General features: G+C 48.5%; 1 protein-coding gene across 1 annotated transcript in view; it reads left to right on the plus strand.

Moving 5' to 3' along the window:
* The window catches only part of LOC109909410 (neurobeachin-like), a 322,523-nt gene that overhangs the window by 90,515 nt on the left and 219,341 nt on the right, over positions 1–12,667 (plus strand). The window contains 13 exon segments of the mRNA XM_031795281.1: positions 672–780; positions 1,131–1,212; positions 1,380–1,503; positions 1,981–2,173; positions 2,915–3,268; positions 3,456–3,764; positions 3,836–4,270; positions 4,506–4,723; positions 5,140–5,293; positions 7,263–7,443; positions 11,479–11,588; positions 12,013–12,078; positions 12,282–12,450. Of these exon segments, the coding sequence (XP_031651141.1) occupies positions 672–780; positions 1,131–1,212; positions 1,380–1,503; positions 1,981–2,173; positions 2,915–3,268; positions 3,456–3,764; positions 3,836–4,270; positions 4,506–4,723; positions 5,140–5,293; positions 7,263–7,443; positions 11,479–11,588; positions 12,013–12,078; positions 12,282–12,450 (2,504 nt within the window).

The following is a 12,667-nucleotide window of genomic DNA, read 5'->3' on the forward strand; positions in this document are numbered from 1 at the left end:
TACTATTCTCCCCTCTTCTCCCTTTACTCTTCTCCCCTCTTCTCCCCTTTACTATTCTCCCCTCTTCTCCCCTTTACTCTTCTCCCCTCTTCTCCCCTTTACTATTCTCCCCTCTTCTCCCCTTTACTCTTCTCCCCTCTTCTCCCCTTTACTCTTCTCCCCTCTTCTCCCCTTTACTATTCTCCCCTCTTCTCCCCTCTTACTATTCTCCCTCTTCTCCCCTTTACTATTTCTCCCCTCTTCTCCCCTTTACTATTCGTCCCCTCTTCTCCCCTTTACTCTTCTCCCCCTATCTTCTCCATCTCCCCTTTACCTCTTCTCCCCTCTTCTCCCCTTTACTCTTCTTCCCCTCTTCTCCCCTTTACTATTTTCCCCTCTTCTCCCCTTTACTCTTCTCCCCTCTTCTCCCCTTTACTCTTCTCCCCCTCTTCTTCCCTCTTCTACCCTCTTCTCCCCTTTACTATTTTCCCCTCTTCTCCCTTTACCCTTCTCCCCTCTTCTTCCCTCTTCTACCCTCTTCTCCCCTTTACTATTCTCCCCTCTTCTCCCCTTTACTCTTCTCCCCTCTTCTTCCCCTCTTCTACCCTCTTCTCTTAAAATAACTATTGTATGAAGTGTAAAACTGTCACCCAGGGACTCCTAACAGGGTTACTGTGTGTGTCTGTCCACAGAAGGAAGGTTGAGATCATGCACACACACAGTCTCTTCACTCTGCTGGGGGAGAGGCTGATGCTACACACCAATACTGTATCAGTGACCATCTACAACACGCTGTACGAGGTACATTCTTCTCTGTAACTTCTGTATAACTACACACACACACACACACACACACACACACACACACATACACATACACTTCTTCTTCAGGGATCCCTCATAGTCGAGTTTGATTTCGGTGTGCGGTTGAGGTCTTGGTCTGGCTGGCCGGCCATGGGTCTGCAGATGGCTGAACAGGCCAATCCATGACCTGCAGATCTCGTGGCAGTGAGGTCTGGGATGGTTATAGCCTCGTGCTGATAACCTCATTATCTCCGCTCCACTGTCCTGTTAGAAGCAGAGACTACCGTGTTGCATCCCAAATGACACCCTATTCCCTATTTAGTGATTGTCGGTGTTCTTCCCATCAGATCCTGACTGAGCAGGTGTGTACCCAGGTCGTCCACAAACCCCACCCTGAACCAGACTCTACAATCAAGATACAGAACCCCAGTAAGTCTGTCTGCTGTCCCTGTGAATGTTATGTAGTCAAGTCAAACTTTATTTAAAGTGCGGACTTAACAAAGTTGTGTGTGTGTGTGTGTGTGTGTGTGTGTGTGTGTGTGTGTGTGTGTGTGTGTGTGTGTGTGTGTGTGTGTGTGTGTGTGTGTGTGTTCCAGTGATTCTTAAGGTAGTAGCGACTCTGTTGAAGAGCTCGTCCCCCAGCGTTGAGCTGATGGAGGTTCGACGTCTCTTCCTCTCAGACATGATCAAATTATTCAGTAACAGCCGCGAAAACCGACGGTGAGGACACACACACACACACACACACACACACACACACACACACACACACACACACACACACACACACACACACACACACACACACAGTCATCCTCTAATTTACAGCTGTGTAATGACTCTTCCCAGCAGTGACAGCACTGTTTGCATCCTGCATCCTGTCAATCATAAATCGTTCACGAGATATTGATGGTATAACAGATAACTATCATCACCAATCTACTCGCTATTGTTGTCTAACTACTGACTATATAACAAAGCATCAGATCATTTCACTAATTCACATAATAGAAGGTGATCAGAATGAATTGTGACTCAGCGGGAGTACTTGAGAATATGCTGTTGGCCTACAGACCGACTTTAACTTAGACTACTGACTATGTAGCGATGGTCTCTCCTGCTTGCTCTAGTAGTGAGTACCTTATTGATAATAGTCGTAACAGTATATATTATTCACGGTATATTGTCTGTCTCTAGGTGTTTGTTGCAGTGTTCAGTATGGCAGGACTGGATGTTCAGTCTGGGCTATATCAACCCTAAAAACTCAGAGGAACAGAAGATGATGGAGATGGTCTATAGCCTCTTCAGGATCCTGCTCTACCATGCCATCAAGTATGAATGGGGAGGTTGGAGGGTCTGGGTGGATACACTCTCCATCGCTCACTCCAAGGTAAGACTCAGCGGCTGTCTGCGTCCCAAATGGCACCCTATTCCCTATATAGTGCACAACTTTTGACCAGGACCCTAGCGCAATATGTAGGTAATAGGGCACCATTTGGGACATAGATCATCAGTGGTGCCACCAGTCAGCTCTATGATAAGAGGGGAAACACTGCCCTCTGCTGTTGAGGAGGGAATTTGCACCAACAACACCTTGGATGACCAGTAGTTATTGATCATGTCTCTCCCTCTATATGGTAACCTATACAGGGCAAATATGGAGTACCTGGCTAAGATGAGCTTGATTATTAGTTATAGATAATAATGCTGTCCCCAGTCCACCTGGCCATGCTGCTGCTCCAGTTTCAACTTCCACCTGACTGTGCTGCTGCTCCAGTTTCAACTGTTCTGCCTTATTATTATTCGACCATGCTGGTCATTTATGAACATTTGAACATCTTGGCCATGTTCTGTTATAATCTCCACCCGGCACAGCCAGAAGAGGACTGGCCACCCCACATAGCCTGGTTCCTCTCTAGGTTTCTTCCTAGGTATTGGCCTTTCTAGGGAGTTTTTCCTAGCCACCGTGCTTCTACACCTGCATTGCTTGCTGTTTGGGGTTTTAGGCTGGGTTTCTGTACAGCACTTTGAGATATCAGCTGATGTACGAAGGGCTATATAAATACATTTGATTTGATTTTGATTTGATTATTGATGATGTTTGTTATACTGTTATACTGCTATACTGTAGGTAACGTACGAGGCCCATAAGGAGTACCTGGCTAAGATGTATGAGGACTACCAGCGTCAGGAGGAGGAGAACATTAAGAAGGGGAGGAAGGGTCTGGTCAGCACCATCTCAGGCCTGCAGGACCTCCAGGCCGGGGGCATCCAGGGGAACATGGAGATCAGAGAGGTAGACGACCACTCTCAGACACAGACCCCGGAGAGCGAGGCCGACTACCCCGAGACTCCCGGCCACCCCCGGAACATACTGTCGGAGGCGAAGACGGGGGAGGAGGAGGGGCTCGAGGGGACAGAGAGGACGGGGTCAGGGGTCAGAGTGGAGGTTCATGACCTGCTGGTGGACATCAAGGCTGAGAAGGTATGTTATGGTGTCTGTTTTCATAGTTTTTACAACTGATTAATTTAGCAGATGCTCTTATCCAGAGCAACTTCCAGTACGTTTAGTTAGGGAAAAACACCACATGTCACAGTTCTTGCAGGTAGACTCTTAAAATCAGTCAGTCAGTCATTCAGTCAGCTAATCAATCATCCCTCCCTCTCCCCAGGTGGAAGCCACAGAGGTGAAGCTGGAGGACCTGGACCTGTCTCCAGAGCCGCTGGGCGTGACAGTGGGTGTGGCTGGGAGTGTTGTCTCTGAGGACAGGGGCGGGGCGTTGGTCCAGGTGGACTCCCTATTGGACAACGTGTACTGTGCTGCTGTAGAGAAGCTGAGCAGCAGCGCCGCCAGCGGAGTAATGGTCCCCAACTCAACCGTCGGTGTAGCCACCGACAACCACAACACCGGTCCCCTCATCACCCTCGCTGATGACGACAAGGACAGTCTCCCTAGCAACAGCAGCTTCCTGTTTGGCCAGGTTAGTTCGTCTTTCTTTTCTGCTTGTGTTTTGTTATGTGCAAGTTAACTAAACAGAACTGAACTCAACAGGAGGAGCCCCTGGTCCTGCCAAGTCCTGGTTCTAACCCCCAACCAGACCCCGAGCCCCCAGTCCCCCCGGCTCACAGCCATGACCTGGGCCTACTGGCCCACATGACGGGCAGCTCTGAGCTGGGGATCATCGGCATGGTCAGTCCTGGTGGTCCAATCAACAGCATCCTGGAGGAGGAGAGGTTGAAGCTCCAGACCACCCTGGGTGACGTCACTTCAATGTCCAGGGAAGAGGCCTGCTCTAAGGGGTCAGTGTTCACAGACACGGGGGCTGGAGCTAGTGCTGGAGGGTCTGGGGTGTCGGAGGGGGGAGAGCCCTCGGCTGGTGTGAAAGGTAGTGGGGCGGATGCAGTCAGCAACACCTCAGGCACAGAGAGGTCATACGACAGAAAGGACAAAGAAGTTAAGAAGATACAGACCACTGCTACTACACAGGTTAGTTAAATTACAAGACCTCCCTCCCTCTTATCCTCTGTTCCTCCTCTCTCCTCCCTCCCCCGTGTTATTGAGTCTGATGAGAGGAGGAGGAGGAGGAGGAGGAGGAGAGGGAGGACTAAAGGACTATTAATAGTGTCTTCTCTGCTGTTATGTAATGCTTTATTTATACACTGCTTTATACACTCTGAATTACAGTATTGTGGGTGTATGTGTGTCTGTGCGTGTGTGTCAGTCCCTGCACGGTCGTACGGCGGCCCAGTTAGAGCGTGCCCTGCGTGTGGACCTGGGCTTCAGAGGGATGCCCATGACAGAGGAGCAGCGCCGCCAGTTCAGCCCTGGCCCTCGCACCACCATGTTCCGCATCCCAGAGTTCAAATGGTCGCCCATGCACCAGCGCCTCCTCACTGACCTGCTGTTGGCCCTGGAGACAGACGTCCATGTCTGGAGGAGGTGAGGGGACCGAGACACTGAGGACACTGTCCCTAATCACACCCTAGTCCCTATGTAGTGCACTAGTTTGTATCAAAGCCCATTGCCTCTCTGTAGTGCACTATTTTTGACCACTTAGGGCTACCACATAGGACATGCAGTAGAATGTTACATTTGGGTCATTTAGCAGACGCTCTTATCCATAGTGACTGTAAGTCACTATGGATATTCAACTAAGTTAGTGCATTCAACTAAGTTAGGTAAGACAAGCACATATCCCATTCATTGAGAGTAAAACAAGAGTTACAGTAGATCCTGCAGCCAGGGTTTCTAACTAGCCTTACTGTGGCTGATTATTCAACACGTATCCCTGAGCTGACCTAAGACCTGACCTGTCTTTAATCCAGTTCTCTCCTTCTCTCTCTGCCTCCCTGCAGCCATTCAACCAAATCTGTCATGGACTTTGTCAACAGCAATGAGAACATAATCTTTGTCCACAACACCATCCACCTCCTCTCTCAGATGGTAGACAACATCATCATCGCCTGTGGAGGGATCCTTCCTCTGCTCTCTGCTGCCACCTCTCCTTCTGTAAGTCATTCAGTCAGCCTCTCTGCCATCTCTCCTTCTGTAAGTCATTCAGTCAGCCTCTCTGCCACCTCTCCTTCTGTAAGTCTTTCAGTCAGCTTCTCTGCCATCTCTCCTTCTGTAAGTCATTCAGTCAGCCTCTCTGCCATCTCTCCTTCTGTAAGTCATTCAGTCAGCCTCTCTGCCATCTCTCCTTCTATAAGTCATTCAGTCAGCCTCTCTGCCATCTCTCCTTCTGTAAGTCATTCAGTCAGCCTCTCTGCCATCTCTCCTTCTGTAAGTCATTCAGTCAGCCTCTCTGCCATCTCTCCTTCTGTAAGTCATTCAGTCAGCCTCTCTGCCATCTCTCCTTCTGTAAGTCATTCAGTCAGCCTCTCTGCCTTCTCTCCTTCTGTAAGTCATTCAGTCAGCCTCTCTGCCACCTCTCCTTCTGTAAGTCTTTCTGTAAGTCTTTCAGTCAGCCTCTCTGCCACCTCTCCTTCTGTAAGTCTTTCAGTCAGCCTCTCTGCCACCTCTCCTTCTGTAAGTCATTCAGTCAGCTTCTCTGCCACCTCTCCTTCTGTAAGTCATTCAGTCAGCCTCTCTGCCACCTCTCCTTCTGTAAGTCTTTCAGTCAACCTCTCTGCTACCTCTCCTTCTGTAAGTCATTCAGTCAACCTCTCTGCTACCTCTCCTTCTGTAAGTCATTCAGTCAACCTCTCTGCTACCTCTCCTTCTGTAAGTCATTCAGTCAGCTTCTCTGCCACCTCTCCTTCTGTAAGTCATTCAGTCAACCTCTCTGCTACCTCTCCTTCTGTAAGTCATTCAGTCAACCTCTCTGCTACCTCTCCTTCTGTAAGTCATTCAGTCAACCTCTCTGCTACCTCTCCTTCTGTAAGTCATTCAGTCAACCTCTCTGCCGCCTCTCCTTCTGTCAGTCAGCCTCTCTGTGGTGCTACACCACCATCTAGTGGTGGCTAGATAGAGCTGCATGTTTAGTTCTTAATTATTGATCAGCTTCCAGGAAATAGGACTAGTTAATTGTCTTTATTGATCGTAGCCATTTTCATTTGCTCAGCTTCATTCTGCTATCTATTACGTTTAAGTTGGTGATTGTTTTCTGTGTGTTTTGTTTGTGTTAAGGATTTTATGTGCTTTAACTGCTGATTGTATCTGTTGATTTGATCATGTATTGTTGTTTGTTTGTGTGCATGGCCAGAGTACCTAAGTTAGATAGTTTGATTTTCTTTCATAACGTATATTTTCTCAGATACAATGGAACCATTTCTATTTCTGGATCTGTCCCCCCTCCCCTGTCCCCTCCCCTGACACCTCTTCACCCTTCTCCTCCTCCCCCTCCCCTGTCCCCCGCTTCACACCTCCCCTGTCCCCTCCCCTGTCCCCACTTCACACCTCCCCTGTCCCCTCCCCTGTCCCTGCTTCACACCTCCCCTGTCCCCTCCCCTGTCCCTGCTTCACACCTCCCCTGTCCCCTCCCCGGACACCTCTTCACCCTTCTCCTCCTCCCCCTCCCCTGTCCCCTCCCCTGTCCCAGCTTCACCCCTCCCCTGTCCCCTCCCCTGACACCTCTTCACCCTTCTCCTCCTCCCCCTCCCCCTCCCCTGCCCCCGCCTTCACCCCTTCTCCTCCTCCCCCTCCCCTGTCCCCTCCCCTGACACCTCTTCACCCTCCTCCTCCTCCCCCTCCCCTATCCCCCCTTCACCCCTTCTCCTCCTCCCCCTCCCCTGCCCCCGCCTTCACCCCTTCTCCTCCTCCCCCTCCCCTGTCCCCTCCCCTGACACCTCTTCACCCTTCTCCTCCTCCCCCTCCCCTATCCCCCCTTCACCCCTTCTCCTCCTCCCCCTCCCCTGCCCCCGCCTTCACCCCTTTTCCTCCTCCTCCTCCACTGTCCCCTCTTCATCCCACCTCCCCCTCCCTGTCCCCTCTTCACCCTTCTCCTCCCCTGACCCCTGACCCCCTGTGCTGTGAGCAGGCTGAGTTGGAGAACATCGAGGCAGTCCAGGGCATGTCTTCAGAGACGGCTGTTTCCTTCCTGTCCCGTCTCATGGCCATGGTGGACGTTCTGGTGTTCGCCAGCTCACTCAACTTCTCTGAGATTGAGGCTGAGAAGAACATGTCCTCTGGAGGCCTGATGAGACAGTGTCTACGACTGGGTAAGAGTGTGTGTGTGTGTGTGTGTGTGCGTGTGCGCGTGCGCCTGCCTGCCTGCCTGCCTGCCTGCCTGCCTGCCTGCCTGCCTGCCTGCCTGCCTGCCTGCCTGCCTGCCTACTGTCATATTAGATGATGAATAATGATGATGAATAATGTCCGGAAATGCCGTGGCAAAAGCATTTCACGATCATTTCAGTAATTCTAGTATCCATGAAATCCCTCTTAAGGATCCACCCCTTTTTATTATTTTTACCCAAATCTAACTGACTGTAGCTCAGGCCCTGAAGCAAGGATATACATATTCTTGGTACCATTTGAAAGGAAACACTTTGAAGTTTGTGGAAATGTGAAAGGCATGTAGTAGAATGTAACACAATAGATTTGATTAAAGATAAAACAAAGGGAAAAAACTGTTATTTTGTGTATTTTTTGTACCTTCATCTTTGAAATGCAAGAGAAAGGCCATAATGTATTATTCCAGCCCAGGTGCAATTAATATTTTGGCCACCTAATGGCAGCTGTGTATGTGCACCGTTTTAGACTGATACAATGAACCATTGAATTTCTGTTCAAAATGTAGTATCAAGACTGCCCAAATATGACTCATTTGTTTATTAATAACTTTTCATGTTCAAAATTGTGCACTCTCCTCAAACAATAGCATGGCATTCTTTAACTGTAATAGCGACTGTAAATTGGACAGCGCAGTTAGATTAACAAGGATTTAAGCTTTCTGCCAATATCAGATATGTCTATTTTATTTAATTTTTTTATTTCACCTTTATTTAACCAGGTAGGCTAGTTGAGAACAAGTTCTCATTTGCAACTGCGACCTGGCCAAGATAAAGCATAGCAGTGTGAACAGACAACACAGAGTTACACATGGAGTAAACAATTAACAAGTCAATAACACAGTAGAAAAAAAGGGGAGTCTATATACATTGTGTGCAAAAGGCATGAGGAGGTAGGCGAATAATTACAATTTTGCAGATTAACACTGGAGTGATAAATGATCAGATGGTCATGTACAGGTAGAGATATTGGTGTGCAAAATAGCAGAAAAGTAAATAAATAAAAACAGTATGGGGATGAGGTAGGTGAAAATGGGTGGCTATTTACCAATAGACTATGTACAGCTGCAGCGATCGGTTAGCTGCTCAGATAGCAGATGTTTGAAGTTGGTGAGGGAGGTAAAAGTCTCCAACTTCAGCGATTTTTGCAATTCGTTCCAGTCACATGTAGCAGAGTACTGGAACGAAAGGCGGCCAAATGAGGTGTTGGCTTTAGGGATGATCAGTGAGATACACCTGCTGGAGCGCGTGCTACGGATGGGTGTTGCCATCGTGACCAGTGAGCTGAGATAAGGCGGAGCTTTACCTAGCATGGACTTGTAGATGACCTGGAGCCAGTGGGTCTGGCGACGAATATGTAGCGAGGGCCAGCCGACTAGAGCATACAAGTCGCAGTGGTGGGTGGTATAAGGTGCTTTAGTGACAAAACGGATGGCACTGTGATAAACTGCATCCAGTTTGCTGAGTAGAGTGTTGGAAGCAATTTTGTAGATGACATCGCCGAAGTCGAGGATCGGTAGGATAGTCAGTTTTACTAGGGTAAGTTTGGCGGCGTGAGTGAAGGAGGCTTTGTTGCGGAATAGAAAGCCGACTCTTGATTTGATTTTCGATTGGAGATGTTTGATATGAGTCTGGAAGGAGAGTTTACAGTCTAGCCAGACACCTAGGTACTTATAGGTGTCCACATATTCAAGGTCGGAACCATCCAGGGTGGTGATGCTAGTCGGGCATGCGGGTGCAGGCAGCGATCGGTTGAAAAGCATGCATTTGGTTTTACTAGCATTTAAGAGCAGTTGGAGGCCAGGGAAGGAGTGTTCTTAGGCATTGAAGCTCATTTGGAGGTTAGATAGCACAGTGTCCAAGGACGGGCCGGAATTATATAGAATGGTGTCATCTGTGTAGAGGTGGATCAGGGAATCGCCCGCAGCAAGAGCAACATCATTGATATATACAGAGAAAAGAGTCGGCCCGAGAATTGAACCCTGTGGCACCCCCATAGAGACTGCCAGAGGACCTGATAGCATGCCCTCCGATTTGACACACTGAACTCTGTCTGCAAAGTAATTGGTGAACCAGGCAAGGCAGTCATCCGAAAAACCGAGGCTACTGAGTCTGCCGATAAGAATATGGTGATTGACAGAGTCGAAAGCCTTGGCAAGGTCGATGAAGACGGCTGCACAGTACTGTCTTTTATCGATGGTGGTTATGATATCGTTTAGTACCTTGAGTGTGGCTGAGGTGCACCCGTGACCGGCTCGGAAACCAGATTGCACAGCGGAGAAGGTACGGTGGGATTCAAGATGGTCAGTGACCTGTTTGTTGACTTGGCTTTCGAAGACCTTAGATAGGCAGGGCAGGATGGTTATAGGTCTGTAACAGTTTGGGTCCAGGGTGTCTCCCCCTTTGAAGAGGGGGATGACTGCGGCAGCTTTCCAATCCTTGGGGATCTCAGACGATATGAAAGAGAGGTTGAACAGGCTGGTAATAGGGGTTGCGACAATGGCGGCGGATAGTTTCAGAAATAGAGGGTCCAGATTGTCAAGCCCAGCTGATTTGTACGGGTCCAGGTTTTGCAGCTCTTTCAGAACATCTGCTATCTGGATTTGGGTAAAGGAGAACCTGGAGAGGCTTGGGCGAGTAGCTGCGGGGGGGGCGGGGCTGTTGGCCGAGGTTGGAGTAGCCAGGCGGAAGGCATGGCCAGCCGTTGAGAAATGCTTGTTGAAGTTTTCGATAATCATGGATTTATCGGTGGTGACCGTGTTACCTAGCCTCAGTGCAGTGGGCAGCTGGGAGGAGGTGCTCTTGTTCTCCATGGACTTCACAGTGTCCCAGAACTTTTTGGAGTTGGAGCTACAGGATGCAAACTTCTGCCTGAAGAAGCTGGCCTTAGCTTTCCTGACTGACTGCGTGTATTGGTTCCTGACTTCCCTGAACAGTTGCATATCGTGGGGACTATTCGATGCTATTGCAGTCCGCCACAGGATGTTTTTGTGCTGGTCGAGGGCAGTCAGGTCTGGAGTGAACCAAGGGCTGTATCTGTTCTTAGTTCTGCATTTTTTGAACGGAGCATGCTTATCTAAAATGGTGAGGAAGTTACTTTTAAAGAATGACCAGGCATCCTCAACTGACGGGATGAGGTCAATGTCCTTCCAGGATACCCGGGCCAGGTCGATTAGAAAGGCCTGCTCACAGAAGTGTTTTAGGGAGCGTTTGACAGTGATGAGCTACATTGGGTGAGGCGGGTTGCAGGAGAGTATTTAGAAGCTGAGGTTAAGTAGAATGTTTTAAAAGATATGCAAAGAAAAATATGTAAAAACTAAAAAAAACGATATATACAAGGGACACGACACGACAGGTCTTACTGCTACGCCATCTTGGGACATCAAGTATATCCTGGTAAATGTTCTTGTTACTTACAACCTCATGCTACTCGCATTAGCCTACGTTAGCTCAACTGTCCCGTGGAAGGGACATCGATCCCAAATTACTAGCTAATTAATTTTCTAAATGCACTGATATTAGATAGTAAATGTGCTTTGGTGAGTCATGATTTTGATAAATAGTGTGTGTCTGCTGCAGTGGTTGGTACTTCAGTCAGGTAGGTTGAGGCCAGACCTTTGAAGCTAGCTCTGAAGTCCACACACACACACACACTCTCTCTCTCTCTCTCTCTCTCTCTCTCTCTCTGTCTCTCTCTCTCTGTCTCTCTCTCTCTCTCTCTCTCTCTCTCTCTCTCTCTCTCTCTCTCTCTCTCTCTCTCTCTCTCTCTCTCTCTCTCTCTCTCTCTCTCTCTCTCTCTCTCTCTCTCTCTCTCTCTCTCTCTCATGATCATCATCTGTAGTGTGAAATTTGTCTGGCTGTTAATTTCACCATGACTCTGGCTTGGCAGGTTGGAGATAACAGTGATCATATCATTAATGAGTTTCAAGATGCAGCTTCTGATACCCTGTCTGTCTGTCCTGCCAGTGTGTTGTGTAGCAGTGAGGAACTGTCTGGACGTTAGACAGAGACAGAGGGACAGAGGGACCAACAGTAAGAGCCAGGACAACCTGTATGGTGCAGCATCTGCCAACAAGGTATGTCCTCACTAAACTCATAATTTAAAAATACACATCAAGTCAATACACATTTCTGACCCACTGGAATTGAGATTCAGTGAAATAATCTGTCTGTAAACAATTGTTGGAAAAATTACTTGTGTCATCCACAAAGTAGACTGACTTGCCAAAACTATAGTTTGTTGACAAGAAATTTGTGGAGTGGTTGAAAAACGAGTTTTAATGACTCCAACCTAAGTGTATGTAAACTTCCGACTTCAACTGTATAAGTAGAGGGTGTGTGGGAGATCATTAAGTGTGACACCCAATGTAATATGGATGCTACGCTAACGGCTAAGTAAACAGATTGTTACACGACCACTAAGATGTCAGACTCCCTTAGTCTCCTCACTTTAGAACTCCTAAACCCCAAAACATTCTCAGTAACCTTTCTCCCATCCAGGACCCTGACAGGCTTTTACAGGACGTCGACATCAACCGTCTGAGAGCTGTCGTGTTCCGGGATGTGGTGAGTATGATTGTTTGTGTGTGCTGGTGCATGTGTAACATGTTTGTGTGTGCTGGTGCGTGTGTAACATGTTTGTGTGTGCTAGTGCGTGTGTAACATGTTTGTGTGTGCTAGTGCGTGTGTAACATGCTTGTGTGTGCTAGTGCGTGTGTAACATGTTTGTGTGCGTGTGTTTGTGTAACATGCATATTTGTCCCCTCCAGGATGACAGTAAGCAGGCCCAGTTCTTGGCCCTAGCGGTGGTCTACTTCATCTCTGTCCTCATGGTGTCAAAGTACAGGGACATCCTGGAACCCCAAAGAGAGCCCAACAGGATGATCAGCCAATCAGCATGCAGCATTCGCCACGAGATCAACTCACCTACCAGCACAGGTGCTTACTTCTGATATCCAACTCCCTCCCCTAACCCCGCCTCTAACTCCTCCCATAACCCATCCTCTCAGCTCTATTATTAATTCATGTTATCCACTAATTGCACTGTATTAAACATGGGAACAGGGATGGAAGCGGAGAAGGGAAGCAGGAGCAGGATGGGAGGTGGGAGAGGGGAGGGGAAGTTGGGAGCGGGGTGGGGTGTATGAAAGTTGTA

Source organism: Oncorhynchus kisutch, linkage group LG18 (genome assembly GCF_002021735.2).
Source record: "Oncorhynchus kisutch isolate 150728-3 linkage group LG18, Okis_V2, whole genome shotgun sequence".
Classification (NCBI taxonomy): domain Eukaryota; kingdom Metazoa; phylum Chordata; class Actinopteri; order Salmoniformes; family Salmonidae; genus Oncorhynchus; species Oncorhynchus kisutch.